Below are 27,497 nucleotides of genomic sequence, written 5' to 3'. Positions count from 1 at the left end.
TTCTGAAAGTATTTGTATGGAGTGTAGCCATGTACGGATGTGAATCATGGACAATCTAAGAAGACTGCTGAGGATTAGATGGGTAGATCACGTAACTAATGAGGTGGTACTGAATGGAATGGAGGAGAAGAGGAATTTGTGGCACAACTTGACTAGAAGAAGGGATCGGTTGGTAGGACATGTTCTGAGGCATCAAGGGATCACCAATTTAGTACTGGAGGGCAGTACAGAGGGTAAAAATCGTAGAGGGAGATGAAGAGATGGATATACTACGCAGGTTCAGAAGTATGTAGGGTGCAATAGTTACTTGGAGATGAAGGCTGCACAGGATAGAGTAGCATGGAGAGCTGCATCAAACCACTCTCTGGACTGAAGACCTCAACAACAACATGTATGTTCAATTAAACAAATCAATTATTTTACAGCATACTAAAAAAAAAAGTTGTACCTTCTCATCAATTTTTGTCATATCAAAGGTAGATGCAAGCTGGCTGCAAATTGCCACTCGATTGCTGACACGATGTCAACATCTGCATATTTGGATGTGGCTGTTGCTGCAACTACCGTTAACTCATAACGTTGCTTGCAGTCTCATAGTCAATGACTACAAGATGATCTCTGATGCATTGTTCACTGGCTGCAATAGTATTAATTAATTTTTTTGGATCATTTGTAACTGGATTGAGACCATACAATGAATTATAGTAATGAATTTAAAAATATACAGACTCTTGGCGATCGAGCATGACATTTTGGTTAAAGATCCAGTCATATATTTTTAACCATGTTTCTTTTCTATGTGTTTTCTCTAAAATTGGACTTTGTTATCAAACACCACCCAAACACATCGGTGGATCCAGCTGGACGAATTTTTGCTTAAAAGTATGGAACCTCTTCCATGCCAAGTCACCCAACAATTTTAGAATGACTAAAGACACAAAATAAAACATACATTGGTTAGTAATTACAATACATTCTGAAATAAAAACGCAATTTAAAAGTACACTTACATTATGTGATGAGCGCCGTTTGGTTGCAACTCATGAATAAAATAATGAAATAATGTAGTATTAATGGCGGTGTGCCACATATGTCCAATATGGACAAGACCTAGAAAACAAAAGCTGCTTCTTAATCTAATAATCTGATGATCAAAAATCTTTAAACATTCCGTTGGCTGCAGACAATACTTAATCAGCTGTGGACTATATCTATGGCTTAAAATCTTTCTTTTTATTTTATTTACAATTACGTTTTCTGCTTAGAAAAGCTCAGCATGCAAATGTGCCTTTAAACTGCCCCCTGAGTTGCGAGGTGAAAGAACACGCCAACAGGCGAGCAACTCACTCTAAAGCACATTGCATATAATTCTATAAATACACATACATATCATATACAACATACATATCATAACATAATATTTACACAAAACAGATTTCCGATGTTTGAATGTGGTGGGGGTGCCGATAACAGTTTTATGTTGGTATTGTGCCTACCATGCATGCGCAGTCACGTAAAGTTCAGTCCTAGCACGGCCATTGCAAAGCGAGTTCATCACACAACCCACAGTTTATACTCAGTTTGTGTGTTCATGTGCATAAGACATCACAGAGACATTTATCATCATGGATTTCACAAATGTGGATTAACATTTAGAACAGGTACAAAGTCCTAAAGTTACAACACTCGTTAACATGAAATTACAATTTCTTATGGCTGATAGTCTCTTTCGCACAATAGTGCACTTGAAATGTCTTTTTGTTTCAGATGTAACATCTTTTCATGATGTGTCGTTGTTCACAGTTCCATGAATCAAAAACATACGAAAACTTTATAAAGGTGAGCATTGTTTATGGCAGTTAAATGTCACAGTGCACAGTTTTGACACAGATGCATGTGCGTGATCACTTGTAGCACAGTTTATATTTTTGCACTTGTTACACTGTTTATTTTGACTGATGTCACTTTTTTTTTTTTTTTTTTTTTTTTTTTTTTTTTTTTTTTTTTTTTCTCTAGGTCGTACATTGCCTGATAGAAGACTTGTGGATTCCTATTCCACAGCATAAGTTCATGAAGGCATGGAAGCAGGACCCCAGACAGCACGATGCTGGCGTCATGGTGTCAATCCTCGTTTAGACCTGGTAAGAGTGTCCGTCATTTCCGAGAACATTTTGCTCCCTGAGGACCTGTCCAAAATTCCTCCACCCATTGAGTGGTCTTCCTCATTTTGGAACAAAGTGACTGTAGGTGCAGTAGGGAACCAGTTCTTGCTATTCAGACTTGCAGAGATACAGAGATGCAGCACAGTAAATTTCTTTGTAAACAAATTTCAGACATAAATAGTTCATCATGTCTATATACATAGTATTATATCATGAATAGTCTTTTACAATTATGTGGTTTTGCACACCAGTTTCCTCATAGTCACAAGTTCAGTGGCATATTGTATATGTCCACAAATAGTTTCAGGTTATGTAAGTCTCATAACTTTTCCCAGATGGACACATGTAACAAGTACAGATAACATATACAAGTGAGCATATATCATTTATCTTTACCTAAATACAGATGAATACATAGAAACATTTTACATATAGTTTTTTACAAGGGTGCAAATACATACAAACATATTACATATTGGCTTTACAAAAACATAGAGACATATTTCTCTTGTCTTCACACAAGTATGATTGGTCACATAGAAATATTTTTCATATAGTATTACATAAGTTTACAATATTTACAGTATTCACAATCATTACAAGTTTACATCTATGTTTTGCTTTCGCAAAAGATGTCACCTGAAATAGAGGAGGATTAGACATGACATCCCACGCCAGCAATGAGACCAAGTGCACAACTGCAAATAAACAAATAACAAAAGCAATGAACTAACATCAAACACAAAAAATACTCACGACACGAGTGTAAGTGTGCAGTGTAAGCATGGCCTTAGCTACTCACAACTGTTTGTGTTCAATGGTGAGATGTGAATCCAATGAATTTCAAGGTAAAAGTGTAAGGGTTTAGAATGATTAAGTATTCATGTCAATCAGTTGTTTGTAGTCGAAGTCTGACAGTGCAGATAGGAATTGAATGGTTTGAAAATTGTATGTAATGAGATGAATAAATCACATATCACATATCTTTCTGCTGTGACAAGAACAGCTGAAATAAAACTCTTATACTGCATAGCTTCTCTGTAGAAGTACTGTGAAGTACGTGTATTGATAACTGAATCTTGTACCCTGTACAATATTTATCATGTTTCAGAGTCGTGGCATTCAGGTCAATTGAAATTTCACTGCCCTTATCTGTAAGTATACATTTATGTTAGGAGAGGTCAATAGTGCTGTCCTCGCACAATATATCTAAACCTAAGATGCAATTAGTGGCCAGGTTTTGGACAACGAGGAATGGCCATTGTATGATTCCATTACCTACCTTGACTGTCACAAACACCTATTTCTTAACCCTAGAAGACTTATTGCATATTGCAGTAAAAATTTTACAATTGTGGACAGGATACTGTGGTACAGGTTCAAACTCACACACTTTGTTGTAAAAATCATAGGACAAGACACTAACTGCCACTCCTGTCCAGAATAATGGTAGTGGGAATACCACCCACAACACCAGTAGTTGAGGACAAAACAATTTCATTGGATGATGAATGACATTGTGTGTTATCTTGTAACAGTTCATCAGACAAGTTTTCATCATGATTATACCTCATAAATAATAATGGTTGCTATATACAACTGTCAGGTACATGATCATTGTGCTGTTGCAAAGTGGATGTGTCAAACAATAAATTTAAATTGAAGTCCCCCTGCCCCCCCCCCCCTCCCCAATACTCCTACCTTCTACTTATTACCCAAAATCCACAAAGAGAACCATCCTGGCCATCCCATTGTAGCAGGCTTCAAAGCCCCAACAGAACGTATCTCAGCTCTGGTAGACCAACACCTCCAACCCATCACCCGCACACTCCCATCCTACATCAAAGACACAAACCACTTCCTAGAACGCCTCAAATCCATTTCCACTCCTCTCCCACCTGAAACCTTTCTTGTCACCATAGATGCTACATCCCTTTACACAAACATCCCACATACCCATGGTCTCTCTGCCCTTGAGCACTACCTCTCCCAACGCCCACCCGAAGATCTTCCAAAAACCTCGTTCCTTATCACACTTACCAACTTCATCCTAACCCATAATTACTTCACTTTTGAAGGCCAGACCTACAAACAAATCAGGGAAACGGCCATGGGAACCAGGCTGGCTCCGTCCTATGCTAACCTCTTCATGGGCCGCATGGAGGAGGCTTTCCTGAAGACCCAACAGCTGCTTCCCCTGGCCTGGTATAGGTTTATAGATGACATCTTTGTGGTCTGGACTCATGGTGAAGAAACACTCCTTAATTTCCTCCATAACCTCAACTCCTTTTCGAATCTGAATTTCACCTGGTCCTTCTCCAAAACCCAAGCCACCTTCCTGGATGTTGACCTTCATCTTGTTGAAGCTCACATCCACACCTCTGTCCATATCAAACCCACAAACAAACAACAGTACCTTCACTTTGATAGCTGCCATCCATTCCACATCAAACGTTCCCTTCCCTACGGCCTAGGTATTTGTGGCAAACATATCTGCTCCAGTGATGAATCCCTCAACAATTACACCAATAACCTGACCAGTGCTTTCCTCTCCTGCAACTATCCTGCAGACCTTGTCCACAAACAGATCTCCCGAGCAATACATTCCTCCCCATCCAACAACAATGTTCCTACCCCCAGACCACACAGAAGCATCCCCCTTGTCACCCAATATTATCCTGGCCTTGAATACATCAACAAATTACTTCAGCAGGGATATGACTTTCTCAAGTCAACCCCTGAAATGAGATCATCCCTTGACAAAATTCTCCCCACACCACCCAGAGTTGCCTTTCGTCGCCCCCCTAACCTCCGTAACATCCTTGTTAAACCCTACAATATTCCAAGACTACCTTCTCTACCCAGCGGTTCCTACCCCTGTAACCGACCCCGCTGCAAAACCGGCCCCATGCATCCCCCCACAACCACCTACTCCAGCCCCGCTACTGGTAAAACATACACAATTCAAGGCAAGGCCACGTGTGAAACTACACATGTCATTTATCAGCTGACATGCCTGCACTGCACAGCCTTTTACATCAGTATGACAACAACTAAACTGGCTGAGCGCATGAACGGACACAGACGAACTGTCCGCCTAGGAGATGTCCAATACCCAGTAGCAGAGCATGCCCTCCAGCATAATTCTAGGGACCTAGGAACCTGCTACACCATATGTGCCATTTGGCTTCTCCCACCCAACACCAGTCCCTCTGAACTGCGGAGATGGGAACTTGCACTAGAGATGGGAACTTGCACTCCAACACATCCTTTCATCCTGCCATCTCCCTGGACTGAACCTGCGTTAAACAACCTTACTCCCATTTACTCTTCAGTCTTCTCCTCTTTCCCTTTCGTCTTTAGCCATTCACGCATCTTTTCATCCTACATAGTTGTGTTTATCTTTATACTGTATACCTCTTTACTTCTGTATGCATCCTCTTTGGTTTGAAGCTGGCACAGTACTTACAATACAATATCTTTGGCTTCCCCCTGACAACCATGCCTCCATCCTTGCTACCATCCCTGTTTTCCTTTCCCTGTTGCTTCATAACCTGGGTTGTGAGTAACTGAATCCACTTTCCCTTCTTCCCTTTCTTTCCCCTCTCTTCTTCCTGATGAAGGAACATTTGTTCCGAAAGCTAGGAACGTAAATTTTCGGTTCTGTTTTTTGTGTATCTATCGGCTGTACTGAGCTGAGGTAAGTACTGGCCAGTCCCTCTATCTCTTTGTTAGTATTTGTTTTAAAGTATAGGCAGACACTTCAACTATCAGTATTACTGCAGCCTTGGACTTTGTGTAACATCTCTCGCAGATCCACAAGCACCATCCTGCCATTTCAAAAGAACCTTCTACCCAAGGACCATTAATCTTCTGTGACTTAGTCACACAAACAGGTTTTTATCTGACACAGTGCTATTTGAAGACTTCTCCAACCACTATACAATGACCCATATACAGTGTTGGTAAGCCATGAAAAAATGTTTTACGTTGATATCAATGGCTATTCTGTAACAATATCCACTGATGAACTCAATCCAGTCTTTACCCCATCTAACACCAAGACACTACCTACATTTAATTCCATGAGGACACTGGACACACCTAGTTTTCACTGTTACCGCCCGTGCCTCCAAGTGAACCTCAAGTCACAATTCATTTTGGGCACCGCATACATGGTTCTACCTCAAATACCATTGACACTTGGGAAGGGGAGTGGAGGGGGAGGGGTGTGTGTGTGTGTGTGTGTGTGTGTGTGTGAGTGGGGGGGGGGGGGGTTGACTGATGTGGACAGTGAATTATCTGCTATATATTTCATATGCGCAGTGTAAGCTAGCTGAATCTTCATGCTACCTCTGAGCTTTGAGATAGTTATAGACACTCTTAGCAGTCTCATGATTACTCATTGTAATAATCTGTTATGTTGTGTGTTTAAATAAACTGCACTTTCACACAACATATCTTATATAAATAGTGTTTGAAAATGTAAAATCCATTTTTTTGTTCCATTCACTGTAATCTCTCAGTTTATAAGAGGTAATACAGTAAAACTTCATTTACACATTAAAAACAACAACAACATAAGTGTGAAAAATGTATATATGAAATATAGCACCATACTATCAAATTAATTAGTAAACACAAATGAAAAGTCCAGTAACTAAAAAGTTGCATTCTACAAAACATTATACAGGCTTACTAGGCACCCTACTTAACAAAGATATAAAGAAAAATGTAAACTTCTACACAGAAGAAAACTTCATTTCATAAAAAAAGTCCATAATTTTTGCTTGTTTTTTCTTTGATGCAGCAATATCATACTCAGTACCCTCAAAATGCAGTAACTCTGTTATTATTTTGTCAGAAACATTGTGGCACGTCAAAAATTGTTTCATTATTTCTAACACATTTACTGCATCGTTAAACGGCATGGAGGAATGATTGAGGCTCTTTTCTATCATCCTCATCGTCAGTTTCTTCCTCATCCAGGTCCTGCGATGCAAGGTATACAACAAAATTTGCTACGGTAGCTGCAAGTCGAGGACGTAAAGTCGCATGAAAATCCCTTTGGGAATGGATGAGTGTACATTTAATATTATGCTCAAGAAAGTGGCGCCTCATATTATGAAGCTGAACACACTCCTCAGAAATGCTACATCTTCAAAAGACAGACTTACTGTAATTGTGCAATTTCTAACTACTCTAGTTTACAGTACCGGTATAGCGCAATAATGCTACTGTGCACACTGCTCTAATGCTGCTCTGCACACTGCCGAAAATAATACCAGAAACATATGAAGCTATTTACACTACACTGAAGGAGGAATATGTGAAGGCAAATAAATTTAATATGTACTGCAGTCATGAAAAATTTTTATTTCCACAGAAATTGTAGATTTTCTCCTTTATATTCTTGAGGGTATATCATAGCTGTACTTCATGGCTAATAGCATATGCAATTTTTTATAGCTCTCACTTTTTATACTCAGGATGTTGTAAGTTACACATTGCTTCATCTGCCTCAAATATTTCTATCAATTTCATTATATGTGTGATGTGACATGTAAATCTGGGAGTCATATTGATAAACATTGTGTGTCAGACAGCTGCAGCAATGCTAGCGCTCCAAGCAGGTGATGTCTCCATGGAGTAAACATAAGATGAACGCTTCCTTTGATCAAAGAAAATTTGACCAATGCCTAACTCTGACCAAGTTCCATATTACACCATCAAATTTTATTATAGTCTAATATTGGCCTTACCACTCCAATTGCTGGAAACCCACTCTGATACACTGCATCATAATTTGTGCACAATGTGGATATTTTGCTGGGACATGAAGGAAAAAAAAGAAACCATATATGTAAAAAACAAATAAAGGAAGTTTTACTGTAATAAACTGGAGTGAAGATGTCAATTACAGTAAAAAATAATAATACTAAGAATGGATATGTGAAAAACCATAGAAAAATTGAATGTATACCTCTTTTCGGATGTGTTTGACAACTTGCACTAGAGTCCCAATAGGTATTATCATCATAGTTAAAGTCAACATGACATTTGATGTTCTTATTTGATAGTTTGACAGATGCTGGTTCAGATAATTAAGGGAATAAGTGCAGTGGAAGTAAATAAGACCCTGGAAATAGAAAACGTTTGAAAATACAAATATTTAATTAAATACAAGAACAGATATTACAAAAGGAATATCTAAAATTTAAATATCACCTAAAATCTGATCTAGGAAGCACATTACGTACTGGACAGGTTTTACAATCTGCATTAATTATTCCATAATAATTAAACATCATTCTCTCAGATTAAAGACTTAAACAATCCAGAAGTTTAGCATGATATGTTAAAAATTTGTAACTTCAAAATGTGTAACTGCTCCAACTCAAATATCTCATAAGGTTTAGACCCAAAATTTATTCAAGCAAGACTTATTTTCTCTGGAAAACAGTAGTACAGTCTGGCTTGTGTTAAATGAAAAATAAATTTTTGTTACATACAACATAAGCTAGAGGTTGAATTTTACAAGCAATGTACCATAAGTAATGCAACAGTGTCCTTGACCTCTTTATTTGCTGATGTACATTGTTCAAATCCAGCATGTAGCTGGGGTGACACTTTCTCCAGACTTTGCAGTCCCTTCAGAAGCAGTATACAAGGGGCTGAAGCGTACCTCAACATTCTTCACATAATACTGTTTCTTGAAATTTTATAAGTAGGCTTTTGTGGGATGACTGGTGTGTATCTTAAACTGTCTGACAGTTCACATTTTTCAGAACTTCCATGACATTTTCCTATGTCTCAAACAAACATGTAACAATTTGTGTTGTTCAATGTCACCTACATGGTATTGATACCACATGCTTTGACAGTATTCAAAAATGGAATGCATAAGTGTTTTGAAGCAGCCTCCATTGTAGACTGACGGCACTGCCCCAGTATCCTGCCAATGAACTGAAGTCTGCCATCTGGTTTATCTGTGAATCAGCCTATGTCATCGTTCCATTTCGTTTCCCTACAAACTGTTACACTCAGGTAATTTGTATGAGTAGGCTGTGTCCAATTGTGACTTATTAATTTTGTGTTTGTAGGATATTGCTTTTTCTCTGTTTTGTGAAATGCAGAATTTTTCATTTCTGTATATTTAAAGCAAGCTATCAATCTTGGCACCACTTTGTAATATTATCAAGATCTAATTGCATATTTGTGCAGCTCCTTTCAGACAGTACTTCATTACAGGTAACTGCATCATCTGCAAAAATTGTGCGGTTACCACTAATATTGTCGGCCATGTCAGTAACATGGAACACAGAAAGCAAGGTTCCCAATACACATTCCTGGGACATGCCCCTCAAGTTGCATCTACTTCTGTCAATGACTCTCCATCCAAAGTAGCATGCTGTGCCTCCCTAAAAAGAAATCCTTAACATAGTCACAATTTTGTTTGATACCTGATATCATTGCCTTTTTGTTAACAAACATTGGTGTGTTACAGAGTAAAATGCTTTCTAGAAATCAAAAAATATCACACATGATTGCCTTAATCTCCTGGCTTTCACTGAAGCCATGTGAAGAGAGTGAGATATGGTTCCTCATGATCAACATTTTCAATATCCACATTGGCTGGCGTGGAGGTCCTCCTGTTCATGATAGCTTATTATGCTCAAACGGAACTCTTCTGCTACCATTCTTGTAGTCATATGCGACCTGTACTCCCTTCAAACAACCGGGCACACATTTTTTTGTTCAAGGATTCTACACCAAAAAACCCGTTAAAATGGGTGCTATGTTGGTGGCATATGCTACATAGAATCTGACAGATTTCCTCCCAGCCCTGGAGCCTGTAGCAACTACTACGTAGTGAAACAATCTGTAATACAGTTAACATATATTTATTGACACCAAAAATAGAAGCACAAGCAAACACTTATCTGAAGAGAATAATCCAAGGAAAGTCCAGTAGCATATCCAAGTCATAGCGGAGGATGCGTGGACATGTTCATTATAGTACAGCTAGCAAAGAGAAACACAGAACTTGGGCCACAATCTGAGTAAGCATCTAGTCGATGGGCGCCACTTGGTGCCCTGTGAGCATCGGCATGTGCATCTGTGCCATAGATTTGTTACAGGGAAGCAGGTTCTGTTTCTAGTGGCCAATTCTGGAACAGTACTGTGGGCTGGCTGGTGGGTCTTGATAATGTAATGTGTTGAGGGGGAAGACAGAAATGGTGTGATGCTGGTTGCACGGCCTCACGTCAAATGTGCGTATTTTGATTTCTGGCTGAACAAGTGGTGGTAGCTGCCACTGGAGGAGTTGCCACTGGAGACGGAGACCCCCTAGTAATGTGGTACCATGGGAGTTACCATATCCCTTCCTCCTTCAGGAGAGAGAGACTTCCAGAATGAGATTTTCACTCTGCAGCGAAGTGTGCGCTGATACGAAACTTCCTGGCAGATTAAAACTGTGTGCCCGACCGAGACTCGAACTCGGGACCTTTGCATTTCGCGGGCTGTAAGTAGCCTAGATGGGAGCAGGTTCTGTATACTCAGAGGCATGGGAGCTCGAAATTGGGTGACCCAAGGTGCTGTGGAGTGGTAGGAGTGCCAGTGCTGCCAGGAACAGTTCCTGAGACAGAAACCCTGGGTGTAGTAGGAAACCTTCCAAGAAAGGATAACAGTTTCTTAATGTCTTCGACCAAGGTAGTGCTTTGATTGCTTCCACATTAGTGGTCATCAGTTTTATGCCTTCATGTGAAATTACCTCCTAAATATTCAACTGCTGGCTGAAAGAACTGAGATTTGTCAAAGTTACACTTTAAACCTGTATTGTGAAGTGTTGGAACAGTGTACATAGATTCTGGAGATGCCTTGGCGGAAGTTACCATTACTAAGGTATCATCAAGATAATTTACGCTGCATGGCATATGTTGCATTAATTGCTCAAGAAATTACTGAAACATAGTGAGAGCACTGGTAAACCTAAATACTAAGTGCTTATATTTAGAGATGCCAAAAGGAGTGTTGGCTACTAGAAGCTGCTGTGACTCTTTGTCAGGAGGAAGCTGCGGGCTTTGGACAAGTCAGGTTTTGGGAAATATCTTCCTCCAGCTAATTTGGCCATTCATACATCCGCTTGTGGTATGAGATGAATGAGTCTATGTATTTACTGACATTCTGAGGGCACCGTATAGTCGCAATTTTCTGGATGGCTTCTTGATGGTTACTAGTGGTATTGCCGATTGACTAGATGCAACCAGTTCAGTGACATCCAGTTTTTGTTAGTTTATCAAATTCTTCTTTAACTTAAGTCATTTTACTAAGGTTTGAAGCTCCTCTTTTCGTTCTTCTGTGTTAGTGATTTAAAACTGAGTTGTTTTGGAAATCAGCCTTATGCAAACACATTTAGTTTATTTTTATATTTACCCAGACATATTTCGACACCAACGTGTCATCTTTTGTGGGTCAAATTTTTATTTCTTAAAGTTACATCTCTAACTCAACTGTATTATTATACATCGATTTTAGTGCTTGTTTTCATTGTGTTTTTGACATTGTGGCATCTGCAAAATTTTCCGTCCTGTTTCATGTCCCTGGTTGGTGTCTCAATCAGCTGATGTTTAGTGCATTGCTGGCACTCAGTTTTTCAAAAATTCCCACTCACTACTTCACCTCCATGCACTTACACAAAATGTGGTGAAATGTGATCTGCAAAGGCACTTCTGACAGCTCGCTCAGTGAGAGGTGTCATGTTATATAACGTATATAACAAATTGGTGCACCAGATATAGCATTTCCACGAATAAATAATGTAAGTTTTTGATTACTACCACCCTCATTAACCCTTCTTACATCTTCTATGGTAGATAATGGTGCTGGTACAGGATGGACAGTTTACCTCCCTCTAGCAGGGGCTATTGCACATGGGGATGCATCTGTAGATATAGCCATTTCTTCACTACACTTAGCAGGTATATCATAAATTCTTGGTGCAGTAAGCTTTATTACAACAGCAATTAATATACAATCAGAAAGTATAACTTTAGACCAAACACCTTATTTTTTTGGTCTGTAGTCATCACAGCCCTTCTTCATCTTCTTCTTCTTCTTCTTCTTCCACTTCCCGTTTTAGCAGGAGCTATTACTATATTACTAACAGACCGAAACCTAAACACATTATACTTTGATCCTGCAGGAAGGGAGACCCAATTCTGTATCAACACCTAGTCAGATTCTTTGGGCACCCAGAAGTTTACATTTTAATTTTACCAGGATTTGTTATTATTTCACACATTGTATGTCAAGAAATAGGGAAAATTGAATCATTTGGAACCCTAGGTATAATCTACACCATACTATCAATTGGGTTAATGTGATTTATTGTATGAGCACACCGTATATTTACAGTAGGAATGGATGTTGACACACAAACATACTTTACATCAGCAACAATAATTATTGCCGTACCTACAGGAATTAAGGTATTCAGATGACTGGCCACATTATATGGAACTAGATTGAAGTTTAACCCACCATTATTATGAGCTCTGGGGTTCGTTTTCCTATTCACAATTGGTGGATTAACAGGATTAGTATTAGCAAATTCATCCCTTCCCATTGTATTACATGTTACATATTATGTAGTTGCCCACTCCCATTATGTACTATCTATAGGAGCAGTATTTGCAATCATAGGAGGTGTTATTCAATTTTACCCGCTATTCACATGGTTATCCATAAATAATACATGATTAAAAATTCAGTTCACAATTATACTCATTGGAGTAAACTTGACATTCTTCCCTCAACACTTTCTGGGATTAGCAGGAATACCACGATGATATTCAGACCACTCAGGTGTATATACATCATGAAATGTAGTTTCAAGAATTGGATCTACAATTTCTATTGTAGGAACCATTATATTTATTGTAATATATGAGAAAGAATAATTACGAACTGAGCAGTCATATTTAGACCTAATATAAGAAGATCAACAGAATGATTACAAAACAATCCACCTACAGAACATAGTTACTCAGAATTACCATTAATTTCTAGATTCTAATATGGCAGATTAGTGCAGTAGATTTAAGCTCTACAAATAAAGGTTTGACCTTTTATCAGAAACCAATAATGGAAACATGATCAAATTTATCACTTCAAGATGGAGCTTCACCATTAATGGAGCATATATCATTCTTCCATGACCACACTATGGTCGTATTATTATTAATTACAGTAATTGTAAGTTACACCCTAATACTATTTATTGCCTACACAAACCGGAATATACTTTGTGGGCATTTAATTGAAACTATCTGAACAGCATTACCAGCAATTACCTTAATTTTTATTGTACTCCCATCACTACGACTATTATATTTACTTGATGATTCAGTAGATGCAATAAAACACAATCAAAACAATTGGACTACAATGATACTGAAGATATGAATATTCAGAGTTTATAGATGTAGAATTTGATACCTACATAACACCAGCCATGATTTAGAAAATGATGGTTTTCGACTTCTAAATGTAGATGACTGGACAATTCTTCCAATAAATACAGAAGTACGAGTATTAACAAGAGCCTCAGACATTCTTCACTCATGAGGAGTACCTGCTCTAGGGGTTAAAACTGATGCCACAACAGGTTGACTAAATAAAGGAACATTCACAATAAACCGACCTGGACTATTCTTTGCCAATGCTCAGAAATTTGTGGAGCAAACCACAGAGTTATGCCAATTGTAATTGAAAGAACTTCAGTAAATTTATTCATCAAGTGATAATCTAAGATAATTTAAGGAGTTAGTTAAAATATATAACATTAGAGTGTCAATCTAAAATAAATAATTAGTACACCTTGAAACATCAGATGACTGAACGTAAGTAATGGTCTCTTAAACCAAACAATAGTAAATTAACGACTACTCCTGACGGGGAAGTTTAAATCCAAATCACTCAAATATCTCCTCTCATATGATTCTCTCTATTCGTTATATTTTCAGTCACTTTAATTCTATTTAACCAAATAAACTTTTTCTCATTTAAGCATAATCTTATTAAAAGAGCAGAAAAAAGAACAATTGAGATAAAAAATCTAACCTGAAAATGATAACTAACGTTTTCTCAACATTTGATCCATCAACTAATATCTTCAACTTATCATTAAATTGAACTACAACATTCCTAGGATTACTATTAATCCCATCAATATTTTGACTTACATCATCGCAAATTAATATTATCTGGAATAAACTGAACTTAACCCTACACAACGAATTTAAAACATTATTGGGACCAAAATCATTTAACGGAACAACGTTCTTCCTTATCTCAATTTTCATTATAATATTCTTCAATAATTTCATAGGACTATTCCCTTACATTTTTACTAGAACAAGCCACTTAACATTAACATTTGCAATCACTCTACCTATATGATGAATACTTGTATTATTTGGATGAATCAATCACACTAATTCCTTGAACCCCAAGGAACACCACCTGCATTAATATCATTTATAGTATTAATTGAAACAATTAGAAATGTTATGCGACCAGGTTCATTAGCAGTACGACTAGCAGCAAATATAATCGCTGGACACCTATTATTAACCTTATTAGGAAATACAGGACCATCTATAGTAATAAATCTAATTTCATTACTAATTATCGGACAAATACTCCTAGTAATCCTAGAATCAGCAGTAGCTATAATTCAAGCTTATGTTTTCTCAATTTTAAGAACTCTATATTCTAGAGAAGTATACGAAACGTGTTAACAACTCACTCAAACCACCCACTCCACATAGTAGACTAAAGACCTTGACCATTAACATGGGAAATTGGAGCAATAGTTCTAGTATCAGGATTAACAAAATGATTTCACCCATTTAACATTAACTTATGCATAATTGGATTTGGAATTACCTTATTAACTATAATTCAATGATGACGAGATGTTGTACAAGAAGGAACATGTCAAGAATTACATACTGGATTTGTATCAATTGGATTACGATGAGGAATAATTTTATTTATTGTATCAGAAGTCTTATTCTTTGTATCATTCTTTTGAGCCTTCTTTACCAGAAGACTAGCACCAATAATTGAACTAGGAATATTATGACCTCCAATAGGAATTCAACCTTTCAAACCTATACAAATTCCATTACTTATTACAGCTATTCTTTTAGTCTCAGGAGTAGCCATAACATGAGCACACCACAGTCTTATAGAATCTAATCACACTCAAGCACTACAAGGCCTATTCTTCACAGTACAATATTCAAGCATTTGAATATTGAGAAGCACCTTTCACTATCGCAGACGCAGTATATGGATCAACATTCTTTGTTGCACTAGGTTTCCATGGACTCCATGTAATTATTTGAACAATCTTCTTAACAACACGCTTACTTCAACACTCAATAAATCAGTTCTCACCAAGACACCACTTTGGATTTGAAGCAGCAGCATGATATTGACACTTTGTAGATGTAGTATGATTATTCCTATAAATCTCAATTTATTGATGAGGTAGATAATTGTTTTTCTAGTATAAATAGTACATTTGACTTCCAATCAGAAAGATTGATATAAATCAAGGAAAACAATCCTAGTTCTATCTACAAGGGTTTTCATTAGATTCATTATCCCAATAATCATTATAATCCTTGCAACTACACTATCAAAAAATTAATTAATGACTGGGAAAATAGATCACCATTTGAATCTGGGTTTGATCCAAGAAGATCAGCATGAATGCCATTCCCCCTTTGATTCTTCTTAATTGCTGTAATCTTTCTAATCTTTGACTTAGAAATCACACTAATCCTACCAATCGTAATTACTTATAAAACATCAGACATAATCAGAATTGCATCAACAGTATTCTTCATTCTAGTCCTATTAGGAGGACTATATCACGAATGAAATCAAGGAGCCTTACAATGAGTAGAATAGAGGGTTGTAGTTAACTATAACATTTGGGTTGCATTCAAAAAGTATTGATATAATAAATCAACCTTAAATAGAATAAGAAGCAAAATACTGCAGTCAGTTTCGACCTGAAAGACTGGTAAATAATATACCCTTATTCTTATTAATTAATTGAAGCCAGAAAGAGGTGTATTACTGTTAATAATATAATTGAAGTAGGCCTATAAAGTTACAATTAAGGAAATGTAAAGCCAATATGACAGCTGCTAACTTTTTATACTAGCAGTTAAACTCAATTAACATTTCTAAAATTTATATAGTTTAAATAAAACATTACATTTTCACTGTAAATATAATATAATTATATTTATAAATATCTAAAAGTAAAAATACCTCCTTAACATCTTTAGTGTCATGCTCTAATTATAAGCTATTTAGGTATAAGAAAAAAACATTACTAAAATAAATATCCAAAAAATAAAAGTTAAAAGATAAATCTTAAAATTCCCATCATAGCAACCTTGAATATAACCAATTAAGTAAATAAATAATGTATACAAACCCTGATGCCAAATAAGTAAACCCAACCATAATCAAATGATTTTGATGAATAATAACCCAACTTCAAAGGAATATATCTCACAAACTTAGTTGAAAGGAAAGGATAAATCACATAGAACCAGCAAATTTAACAAAGAAAGCATACTTAAAGAAAACAAATTATGAGAAAAATCAAACTTAGAAATAACATAACCCACATAATCACCCAAAATAACAACTGTAATTGTCAATAACTTTAAATAATAAGGTAAAGCAATCACATGAGTAATAGGGAAAATCAACCAAAATAAAAGACTACCACCAAAAACAGCAACAAAGAATAAACTAATTATACCAAATGAAATATAATAACCCCTATCATCAAAAGAAAACCCTGACTAAAAATTACTATCTCCAGATATTGAATAATAAAATAAATGAAAAGAATAAGAAGCAGTTAGATCAGTAGGAAAAAAAATAAAAAAAATTATACAATTAATTCATCTCAAACAAACCTTTTCAAGAATTAAATCCTTTGAATAAAAACCAGCTAAAAAGATATACCACATAAAGATAAACTAGAAACATTAAAACAAATAGAAGCTCTTGTTGTTATGGCTGCCAAAACAATTCATACAGTAATAAGCTTTATTTTGAAAGTGCCAGAAATAAAATCGTAATAATAAATATAATTTCAACCACAAGAATTTAACATTCAAGCAATATAAATTAAAATAGCAACATCACCAATCCGATTACGAAGAGCAGTTAACATACCAGCACTATAAGATTTTACATTTTGGTAATAAATAACTAAACAATAAGAAACCAAACCTAAACCATCTCATCCTAATAAAATTGTAATCAAATTAGGACTAATAATTAAAAACCCCATTGAAAGAATAAATATTAAAACAATAATAATAAAACGGTTTATATTTTTATCACCTAACGTATAATCCTCTCTATAGTAAATTACCAAATAAGAAATATACATAATAAAAGACATAAAAATAAGAGACATTCAATCCAAAATTGAAGTCATAACAACCATAGAACCATTTCAAATTTAAAAGCTCTCATTCAACAAAAGCTCTTTAATCAATTATTAAATAATAGATATGTAAAATAAAGATCATAGTTCCAGAACAGAATAAAGAAAAAAACTCAAAGACCAAATAGAAAATAAACTCATGGCCTAAGATGAAAGACTTAATATCATTGATCCCACAAAACAATATTTTAAATTAAAATACTTAAGCAATTTAAACAAAGAAATATTCACCCTTTAAACAAAATATATTTAAAGTCAATCAATGCAAAAGTAAAAGATAGTATTCCCAGAAATAACCAAGAGAACAAGTATAAAACCCAGAATAATAATTCCCATGCTGAGAATAAGAATATAAGTATAAAGTAATAACAGCTCTAAAAAAAGGTTTTAAAAAAATTAGAGAAAAAAATCTACAAGAAGACCAAAACATAATTCTATTAAATAATCTAAGCTCACCTACCAAATTTAATGATGGAGGAGCAGCTATATTTCATGATCTTAAAAGAAATCACCACAAAGCCATTCTAGGCATAAAATTAATCATACCCTTATTAATTAATAATCTTCGTCTACCTAAATGTCCATAAATAATATTAGACAAGCAAAATAAACCAGAAGGACATAAACCATGGCCAACTATTAAAGAAAGTGAACCTATACAAACCTATCAATTCATCCACCAATAACCATTCTTATATGAGCGACAGAAGAATAAGCTTTTAAAGACTTTAAATCAACCTGACAAAAACAAATAAATCTAACAATAACTTCACCAGATAAACCTAAAGACAACCAGAAATAATTAAACTTCAACCCCAAATAAGAAATAACCTTTATTACACGAAAAATTCCATAACCACCTAGCTTCAATAAACCACCTGCAAGAATTATTCTACCAGAAATAGGGGCCTCTACATGGACCTTAGGAAGTCATAAATGAACCAAAAATATTGGCATCTTAACTAAAAACGCCAAAATCATAAAAACATAAAATTTAAAATAATAAGAACCAAAATCAACAAATAAAGGAAAATACAAAGTATTAGGAAAATCACAAACCCTAAATAAAACTAACAACAAAGGCAATCTAGCAACCAAAGTATAAAAAATTAAATCAACACCAGCCTGCAATCGCTCAGGTTGATAACCCCAACCTAAAAAAAGAGCAAAGTAGGAACCAATCTAGCCACAAAAAATATAAAAAGAAAGAAGGCTTAGTCTATCAAATGAACAATAAAGTATAATTATTAAAATCAAAACCATAAAAACAAAAAAATTAGAATGTTAAGAACTTAAATAAACTGAACCTCCAGCAGTAATTATTAAAGAAAAAATCCAAAAACTCAACAGAATCAAACTAAAAGAAAAATGATCAACACCAAAATAATATCTAATTATATTCAAATCAGCATATGAATATACACAAATCATAAAAACAAACCTTGACAGTAACATTAAAGAATGAACCAACCATCAACAATTGTTTAATAGCTGGCCGGTGTGGCCGAGCGATTCTAGGTGCTTCAGTCTGGAACCACGCAACCGCTACGGTCACAGGTTCAAATCCTCCTCAGGCATGGATGTCTGTGTGATGTCCTTAGGTTTGTTAGGTTTAAGTAGTTCTAAGTTCTAGGGGGCTGATGACCTCAGATGTTAAATCCCATAGTGCTCAGGGCCACTTAGCCAATTCTTTAATAAACAGAGGGGGACCAAAGAAACAGTTATAAATAAATACTTCAACAAAAAGAGTAACCAAAAGAATTAAAAAAATCATTACCATGAGATCGAATTATTGAAACCAAAATAGAAAGGCCTGAAGACCCTTAAAAAAAAAAAAAAAACAGGAAAAAATAATCATAATCAAATTCAATAATAAAAACAATAATCAACATAAATAAAGAAAGAACAATATATTCCAATATCAGACGAACCATTAATAAATGTTTACATTTAGAAGAAAAAACATAAAACACCAGCAAAATATATTAAAAAAAAAAAAAAAAAAAAAAAAAAAAAAACACTGGTCTTGTAAACCAGAGATAAGTCTAGCCCCCACTTTTAAAACTTCAGAGGTGAAAAAGCTTCCACTGCCGGTCCCCAAAACCAATATTTTAAATAAACTAACACCTGAAATGATTAAAATAATAATTATATCACTATTAAATGTAAGAAATATTAATTTTATTAAATTAATTCCTTGTCGGATTAATAACAGGAACAATAATGGAAAGTTTTTGATTGTCATTTATTTTATTCTTAATATTTCTTGGTGGTATATTAGTTCTATTTATTTATATCACAAGAATTGCATCAAATGAAATATTTCAATTCAAATCAATTACCATAATCATCACATTATCAATATGGGCCTTTATCGTATCAATGCTAATTATTTTAGACATGATAATATTTATAGACTTCTTCAAAAATACCGAAACTATAAATATCGATAACTCAATCAGTTATTAAGAAATAACAATATCTTTAGAAAAATTATGTACTAAAACAACATTTATTATTACAATAATGATAATAATTTATTTATTTTTTGCACTATTAGCAGTACTTAAAATTACTGATATTAACCAGGGGCCTATTCATAAAATAAGATAATATACTAATGAATAAACCCTTATGATTAAGACACCCTTTAATTAAAATTATTAACAATTCCTTAGTTGGTTTACCTGCACCAACAAATATTTCATTTTGATGAAATTTTGGGTCCCTATTAGGGCTGTGATTAGTAATTCAAATCATAACTGGACAATTTTTAAAGACAGTAAAACTTCATTAACACGAATCCAAAGGGACCAAAAAATCAGGAGTTCGTGTTAAAAAAATCCTTGTTAAGTGTAAAACACAGATTTTAATAAGTATACATGTACAGCAGTACACTAATTTGTAATACTCTACACTATCAATCACATTATAGTAGACTTACAAGTTACTTTCTTGGAAAAAATTTGGTCATGGTTTGCTGACATTCATGGGAACGATAATATTTTGTAATTTTGCAAGCAATTGTAATGATAGCGTCCGTAAATCCAGCAGTGACGTTGGATGTTGAAGCTAACCATTCTAAACAGTCCAAGGCTGTAAACATCTCCTGACAGGTAGGGGGAATGGTATCTGTATTGTCTTCCTCTTCACTTTCTTCTGATAGCCCTTCTTCCACTCCGTTCACAGCTTTTGGCACATCCGATTCCACAGAAGCACATACGGCAATATCATCGTCTATACTAATGAATTCTTCGAAACTAATCCCCGGGTTCCAACATCCTGCAGAACTGTCCATTCATCAGGTGAAGTGGCATCTTCTTACGCGTGGACATCTTCGTTGTTTCTATGTCTCCAAGCTCTGTTAAAGCACTTCCCTGTATGATGTGGCGATACTGAGTTCTGGGCTGCTGTGATGGCTTTTATTGCGTCAAGCAGATTCCAATTTGAGGTTGCACTATTGTTTTCAGCAGCACGAATTGCAGCTCTTACAAGTCGCTTACGATAAGCTCTCTTTATGAGAGAGATTATGCCTAGGTTCAAAGGCTGAAGGTGGCCTGCTGGCATTGGGTGGAAAAAACTGAACGTTTATGTTGGATCGGTTCAGATCATCAATGTTATGGACAGTACATCTGTCCAATGTAAGAACAACATGTCTATTTTGAGCAACCATTCGACTGTTGAAACAAAGAAGCCACTTGTGAAATGATGTGCCGTCAATCCAAGCTTTCTTGTGGTGAGATTAGATGCAAGGTAAAGTGTCCATATTTATGTTTTTAAAACATGATTTCTCGGATTTACCGGTAACCCAGGGACGAAACTTCTCACTGCCATCAGCATTACAGCACAGTGCAACAGTCACACATTGTTTGCTTCATGCTCCACCGTGGCACTTATCACTTGTTATCCCCAGGGTGTGATTTGGAAAAAGATTGTCGAAAAATCCAGTTTCATCCATGTTAAACACATCACACGAGGCATACTTTCCCCTCATTCGGTTAAATTCATGCAACCAGCTGTTTGCACTTTCTTCTTCAACTTTATTTGCTTCACCACAAATTTGTACAGATGAAATTGAATGTCTCTTTTGGAACCGATACAACCAACCAGCAGAACAATGGAAGTCTTCGATGCCTATATCTTTAGCAATAACATTTGCTTTTGACTGAATCACAGGGCCAGTTAAAGGTATGTTGGATGCACGCGTATGATTGAACCATTCTATCAGTAACATCTCGATGTCTCATACTTGGCGGTATGAAGTCGTTTAGATTTGTTTCCAGAACCTGACGCCGCAGCATTAATAATTTTTTCTCGATTCTTAATAATTGTAGATAAAGTAGATTTAGGTATTCCAAACTGCTCTGCAATTGCTGTTTTCTTGGTACCATGGTTCACTTCATCTAGAATCTTAAGCTTTAACTGTACATTTAGAGCTGTCTGTTTCCTCTTTACCATTTTTGTGTGCTACGGTACCGGTTGTAAATTTTTATTCAGTATTCCAACTCAATACCGCTACGGATAAAAGACCACCTGTCAAATCTGGCACTGAGTACATTCCTAAATGCTGCTGCACACATTTCTGAATGTCTTACAATGTACAGCATACACTGATTGTTGAGGTGATAATCGCGGCTTCTGACCTACAATATGTTAAAAATGAGTCAACAATAAGTATAGCTTTGTAGCTACAGTCCTACATTCATTTCAGAAAAAAATTATGCTTTAGAATACTCTAAGTTGGGAGTTTGTGTTACTGTGAAATTTAATTACACTCGGAACTGAAACAGAGTTCGTAATTCGCCTTGACCGAAATTCGTGTTAATCGATAAAACATACCATAAGAACTAATGTATTCCTGGTGTGACCAATATTTTTTTTTCGTGTTAACCACGAGTTCGTCTTATGCGAGTTCACGCTAACGAGTTTATACTGTAGTAAATAATGGTTGAATCTTTTGAACTTTACATGCAAATGGAGCATCTATATTTTTTATTTGCTTTTACTTACAAGTAGGGCAAGGAATCTACTACAGATCTTATATGTATATACACACCTGAATAATTGGGACAGTATTTCTATTCCTAGTTATAGCAACTGCATTTATAGGATATGTTATACCTTGAGAGCAAATATCATTCTAAGGTGCAACAGTAATTACTAATTTATTATCAGCAATTCCATACTTAGGAACAGACTTAGTTCAATGAGAATGTGGAGGATTTGCTGTTGACAACGTGACATTAAATCAATTCTTTACATTTCATTTTGTGCTACCATTTATTACTGCAACTATGGCAGCAATCCTCTTAGTCTTTCTTCATCGAACAGGATCTAATAACCCTTTAGGGCTAAATGGAGATATTGAAAAAAATCCATTCCACCTATACTTTACTTTCAAGGATTCTATAACATTTGTATTAAGATCATTATTAATTATATTATGCCTAATTAATTCTTACCTTCTAGGAGACCCAGATAATTTTGTACCTGCCAATCCATTAGTAACACCAGTTCATATTCAACTGGAATGATATTTCCTATTTGCCTACATAATTCTGTGATCTATTCCTAATAAATTAGGAGGTCTTATTGCACTATTCTTATCAATTAGAATCTTAATAATTTTACCATTTTACAGCAAAACACCATTCCGAGGTATTCAATTTTACCCTATTAATCAAATTCTATTCTGAATTATAGTAGTTGTCATATGCTTATTAACATGAATTGGTAAGTGACCAGTTGAAGAACCATATATTATAACATGACAAATCTTAACAAATATCTACTTTACATACTTCTTAATTAATGTTCATGTTGCAACTACATGAGACAAGCTAATTAAGGAATAAAATAAATAAGTTAATTAGCTTAGGAAAAGCATAGGTTCTGAAAACATAAAACTAGAAGCTTAACTCTTCTATTAACTTTTCTCAAAAAATTTCACTAAATAAATGATAGAAATAAAATCTTCAAACCAACAAAGAAAATAAAAAGATTCAAAGATACAGGTAAAAAGCACTTTCAAGCCAAGTATGTCAACTTATCATAATGAAATCGTGGTAAAGTATCTCGAACTCAAATAAACCCAAAAGATATAATAGCAAGCTTAATAAAAAATACAAAAGAATAAAAGTCACCACCTAAAAAAATTAAAGCCAACAACATTCTCATAAAAACAATTCTAGTATATTCAGCCAAAAAAATTAAAGTAAAACCACCTGCACCATATTCAATATTAAACCCTGAAACTAATTCAGTCTCACCCTCAGCAAAATCAAAAGGAATCCGATTAGTTTCAGCCGAACAAGAAGCAAAACAAGCCAAAGCTAAAGGGAAAGAAATAATGAAAAATGAACAATAAAGCTGATAGTTTATAAAATCAAACATGTTAAAACTACCAATTAAAATAATTAAAGATAATAAAATCAAAGCCAATCAACTTCATAAGCAATTGTTTGAGCAACAGAATGCAGGGAACCTAATAAAGAATAATTTAAATTGAAGACCAACCAGCAATTATAACAGTATGGACACCTAACGTAGTACAACATAAAAAAACCATATGAGAAAGAACACATGTAAGTTAAGTAAGGAAAAATTACTCTAACAACGAAAGAAATTATCATCACTAAAAGGCTGTGGAATCCCTACAAATCCTACTTTATTTGGACCTTTACGAATCTGAATATAACCTAAAACCTTTTGCTCCAACAAAGATAGAAGGTCCACACCAATTAAAACACAAATAACTAAAAAAAGAAAGTTTAAAATAAACATAAATAAATCATAAAGTATCAATATTATTTGTAGAAAAAATCTACATAAATGAATTCTAAGTTCAACACATTAATCTGTCAAAATACTAAATTAATTAATATTAATCAATATAATAAAACATATTTTAACCATATGGTCCTATTTTAGTAATATGGGTTAATAGTCTTAGGGTAGAATCCGACCTGGCTCACGCCGTCTGAACTCAGATCATGTAAGAATTTAAAGGTTGAACAGACCTAATCATTGGGCTCCTGCACCCAAACTTTTTCTTAATCCAACATCGAGGTCACAATCTGCTTTGTCGAAATGAGCTCTTGAAAACAATTACACTGTTATCCCTAAGGTAACTTAATCTTATGATCATAAATTATGGATCAAAACAACAAACATAAATCAATGATATAATAATGAAGAGTTTATCTATTCTTCATGTCACCCCAACAAAACATTATCATTAAATATAGAAAGGCAGACAAAAAACTATATAAAAGTAAAGCGTTAAGCTCTATAGGTCTTCTCATCTTAAAGAAGAATTTAAGCCTGTTGACTCAAAAGTTAAATTAAAAAAAATATTAAGAGACAGTTGATTTCTTGTCAAGCCATTCATTCCAGCCACTAATTAAGAGACTAATGATTCTGCTACCTTTGCACGGTCAAAATACCGCGGCTCTTTAAAAATTCGCTCAGTGAGCAGGGCAAACCTCATAATATTTTCAAGAGGACATGTTTTTGATAAGCAGGCAGAAATCAATTTTGCCTAGTTCTGTATAATAAATTTACAACGTAAAATTTTCATACAAATAAATATACTAATTCTATCATTATTACTAAGAAACATAATCTTAAAGAGAGCTGGTTTAAAGCTTACTAATATGTTTTAAAAAGAAAATTATAGGTTAATAACTTTAAAATTTATCCCTTAACCCTTTCACTGCGCATTTACTCTCAGCGGCTCTCGCCCTGTGCACGTTATTTTCACCTGGTGTGTATATATAGGACTGTAGCAGTCTACCGTTACTATTGAGATAACAATGAGACGCAAAATCCAGTATAGTCGGTGTAAATAGTTTCCTTTTTTTAAATCTTTGTTCAGAATGTCTTATTTTGTTCAAAAAAGGTAGGAGAAAAAAATACAAAACATATTACATTAGTAATACTTCAAAGTGTGATAGCTCTCGAAACAAAAATTCAAACATAAAGGCACAATACATTTTACACATATGTATCTTGTGTCACTTCGTTTATCATGTTTTGCACATACAATACACCTTCTCTGGGCGGCCTTCTTCTTTGAAGTTCCTGGGATTAGGGAGATAAAGTGGCGCTTGGTTAGGCGTATGGGATTGTCACCATCAGCCGATCTCCTTCCACGACGTCCCTCTGTTTGCGGTTGGTGGCGAATCTCTAGGATCTCCTTGATAAGTTTCTGTTGAAAATCAGATACTGAAATATTTTGTACCGTTTGAGTTTTATATAATGCATGCGCATTGAGCAGAGACAGGTCCACCAAATGAAAAAATACTTTTTTATACCATTTTACAGTTTTTCGTACACATTCTACTGAACTTCGTATCATGTTGCTCCTGTCGATGGCCCCCATATTTTCAGTGTAGCTTACGATGCAAGCTGATTTTTTTTTTGGTTCATCCGTGGTTCTGTCAATTTTGTCAGTCGCTGTTGTTTCGCTTGTATGAAGAGTTGAAAGTATCCTCACTTCCCGCTTGTCCTGCCACTTCAGAGCAAGAAGTTTATCTGTTGACATAAACTCGATCTTGCCCCTTTTCTAAGTTTTTTTTGATAAAGCAGGCATGCTTTTGCGATTTGTTCTCACAGTTCCACAGGCATTAGTCACTCTGTCATGCAAATAAGAAAATAACGTTGGGCTAGTGTACCAATTGTCAACATATAATGTGTGACCTTTACAAAGGTAACATTCAAGTAAAGTGAGAACAATGCTTCCAGGTTTTCCAAAATTTACACCAAAGTCAGTTTCTTTTTGTATGTCTCTTGGTGCACCCACATAAATAATAAAGTCAAGAATATAACCAGTTTCACAATCACATAACACAAAAAAATTTTACACCAAATCTGTGGCGTTTGGAAGGAATGTACTGCTTGAAGAAGACATGACCTTTGAAGAGAACTAAATTTTCATCAATGCACAAATTTTTAAAAGGATAGAAAGCACCTGGCAATACTTTTCTTAAGTGATCCACAATTTAACGAAATTTCCAGATTTTGTCGTCTCCAGGCTCCTTACTGTTATCAGCAAAATGTAACATTCTAAGTAACAGAAGATATCTACCTCTCGGCATGATTTGCGCAAACATTGGTGTAGATAGTAACTGATCATTGGTTCAATAACTGTTTATTTCATTTTTTCTTACTTGAGCCATCAGAAAATTTACAAGGAAACAGTAAACTTCGTCATTATTTGTGTTTTTCCAACGTCACAGTCCTGATTTTCACTGGTATCATTGCAAAGGTGTTCATAATATAAATTACATTCCTCAGCTATGTAGCTCACAATTTCTTGGCTAAAAAAAACTTGGAAGCAGTCGTATACTGTACATAAATCATCTAAATTGACGATTTTGCAACCGGAACCACTGTCATTGAAATTATACACTTTAGGGTCCAAATCAGAGTCTTTCCATCTAAAATCAACTGTTTTGTGTCTCCTAGGAGCTTTTTCAGGCATACGCTCAGGCTCTTCTTTGGAATCGGAGAAAGAATTGACGATAATATCAAAATCTGGATCTGCATTCACTGGTTCAATGTTTGTTGGTTCACAAATATTTTTTTGTATTTGTGGTGACAGATTTATCTGCCAGCTCATCGTCGTCATTATCTGTCCACGCATAGTCAGCTGGATTGGGCATGATCATGTCCTCGTCGTCACTTTGGTTTAGAATTCTCAGCAGCTCATCGTCTGTAAACGGACGGTAACGTCGCGTCATTTTATTTGGTAACGCGGAAATGGCCGCACACAAACT

The 27,497-nt window shown here is 35.2% G+C and overlaps 1 protein-coding gene across 1 annotated transcript in view; it reads right to left on the bottom strand.

The window, feature by feature from the left end:
• LOC126474326 (sodium-dependent nutrient amino acid transporter 1-like) overlaps positions 1-27,497 on the bottom strand; it is a 188,682-nt gene that overhangs the window by 20,896 nt on the left and 140,289 nt on the right. Inside the window, exon 6 of the mRNA XM_050101793.1 lies at positions 8,146-8,301. Within this exon, the coding sequence (XP_049957750.1) occupies positions 8,146-8,301 (156 nt within the window). The remainder of the gene's footprint in view (positions 1-8,145; positions 8,302-27,497) is intronic.

The sequence above is a fragment of the Schistocerca serialis genome, chromosome 4 (genome assembly GCF_023864345.2).
Source record: "Schistocerca serialis cubense isolate TAMUIC-IGC-003099 chromosome 4, iqSchSeri2.2, whole genome shotgun sequence".
In the NCBI taxonomy this organism is placed as follows: Eukaryota; Metazoa; Arthropoda; class Insecta; order Orthoptera; family Acrididae; genus Schistocerca; species Schistocerca serialis.
Note: the sequence above shows the minus strand (reverse complement) of the source record. Positions and strands in the feature narration are given on the sequence as shown.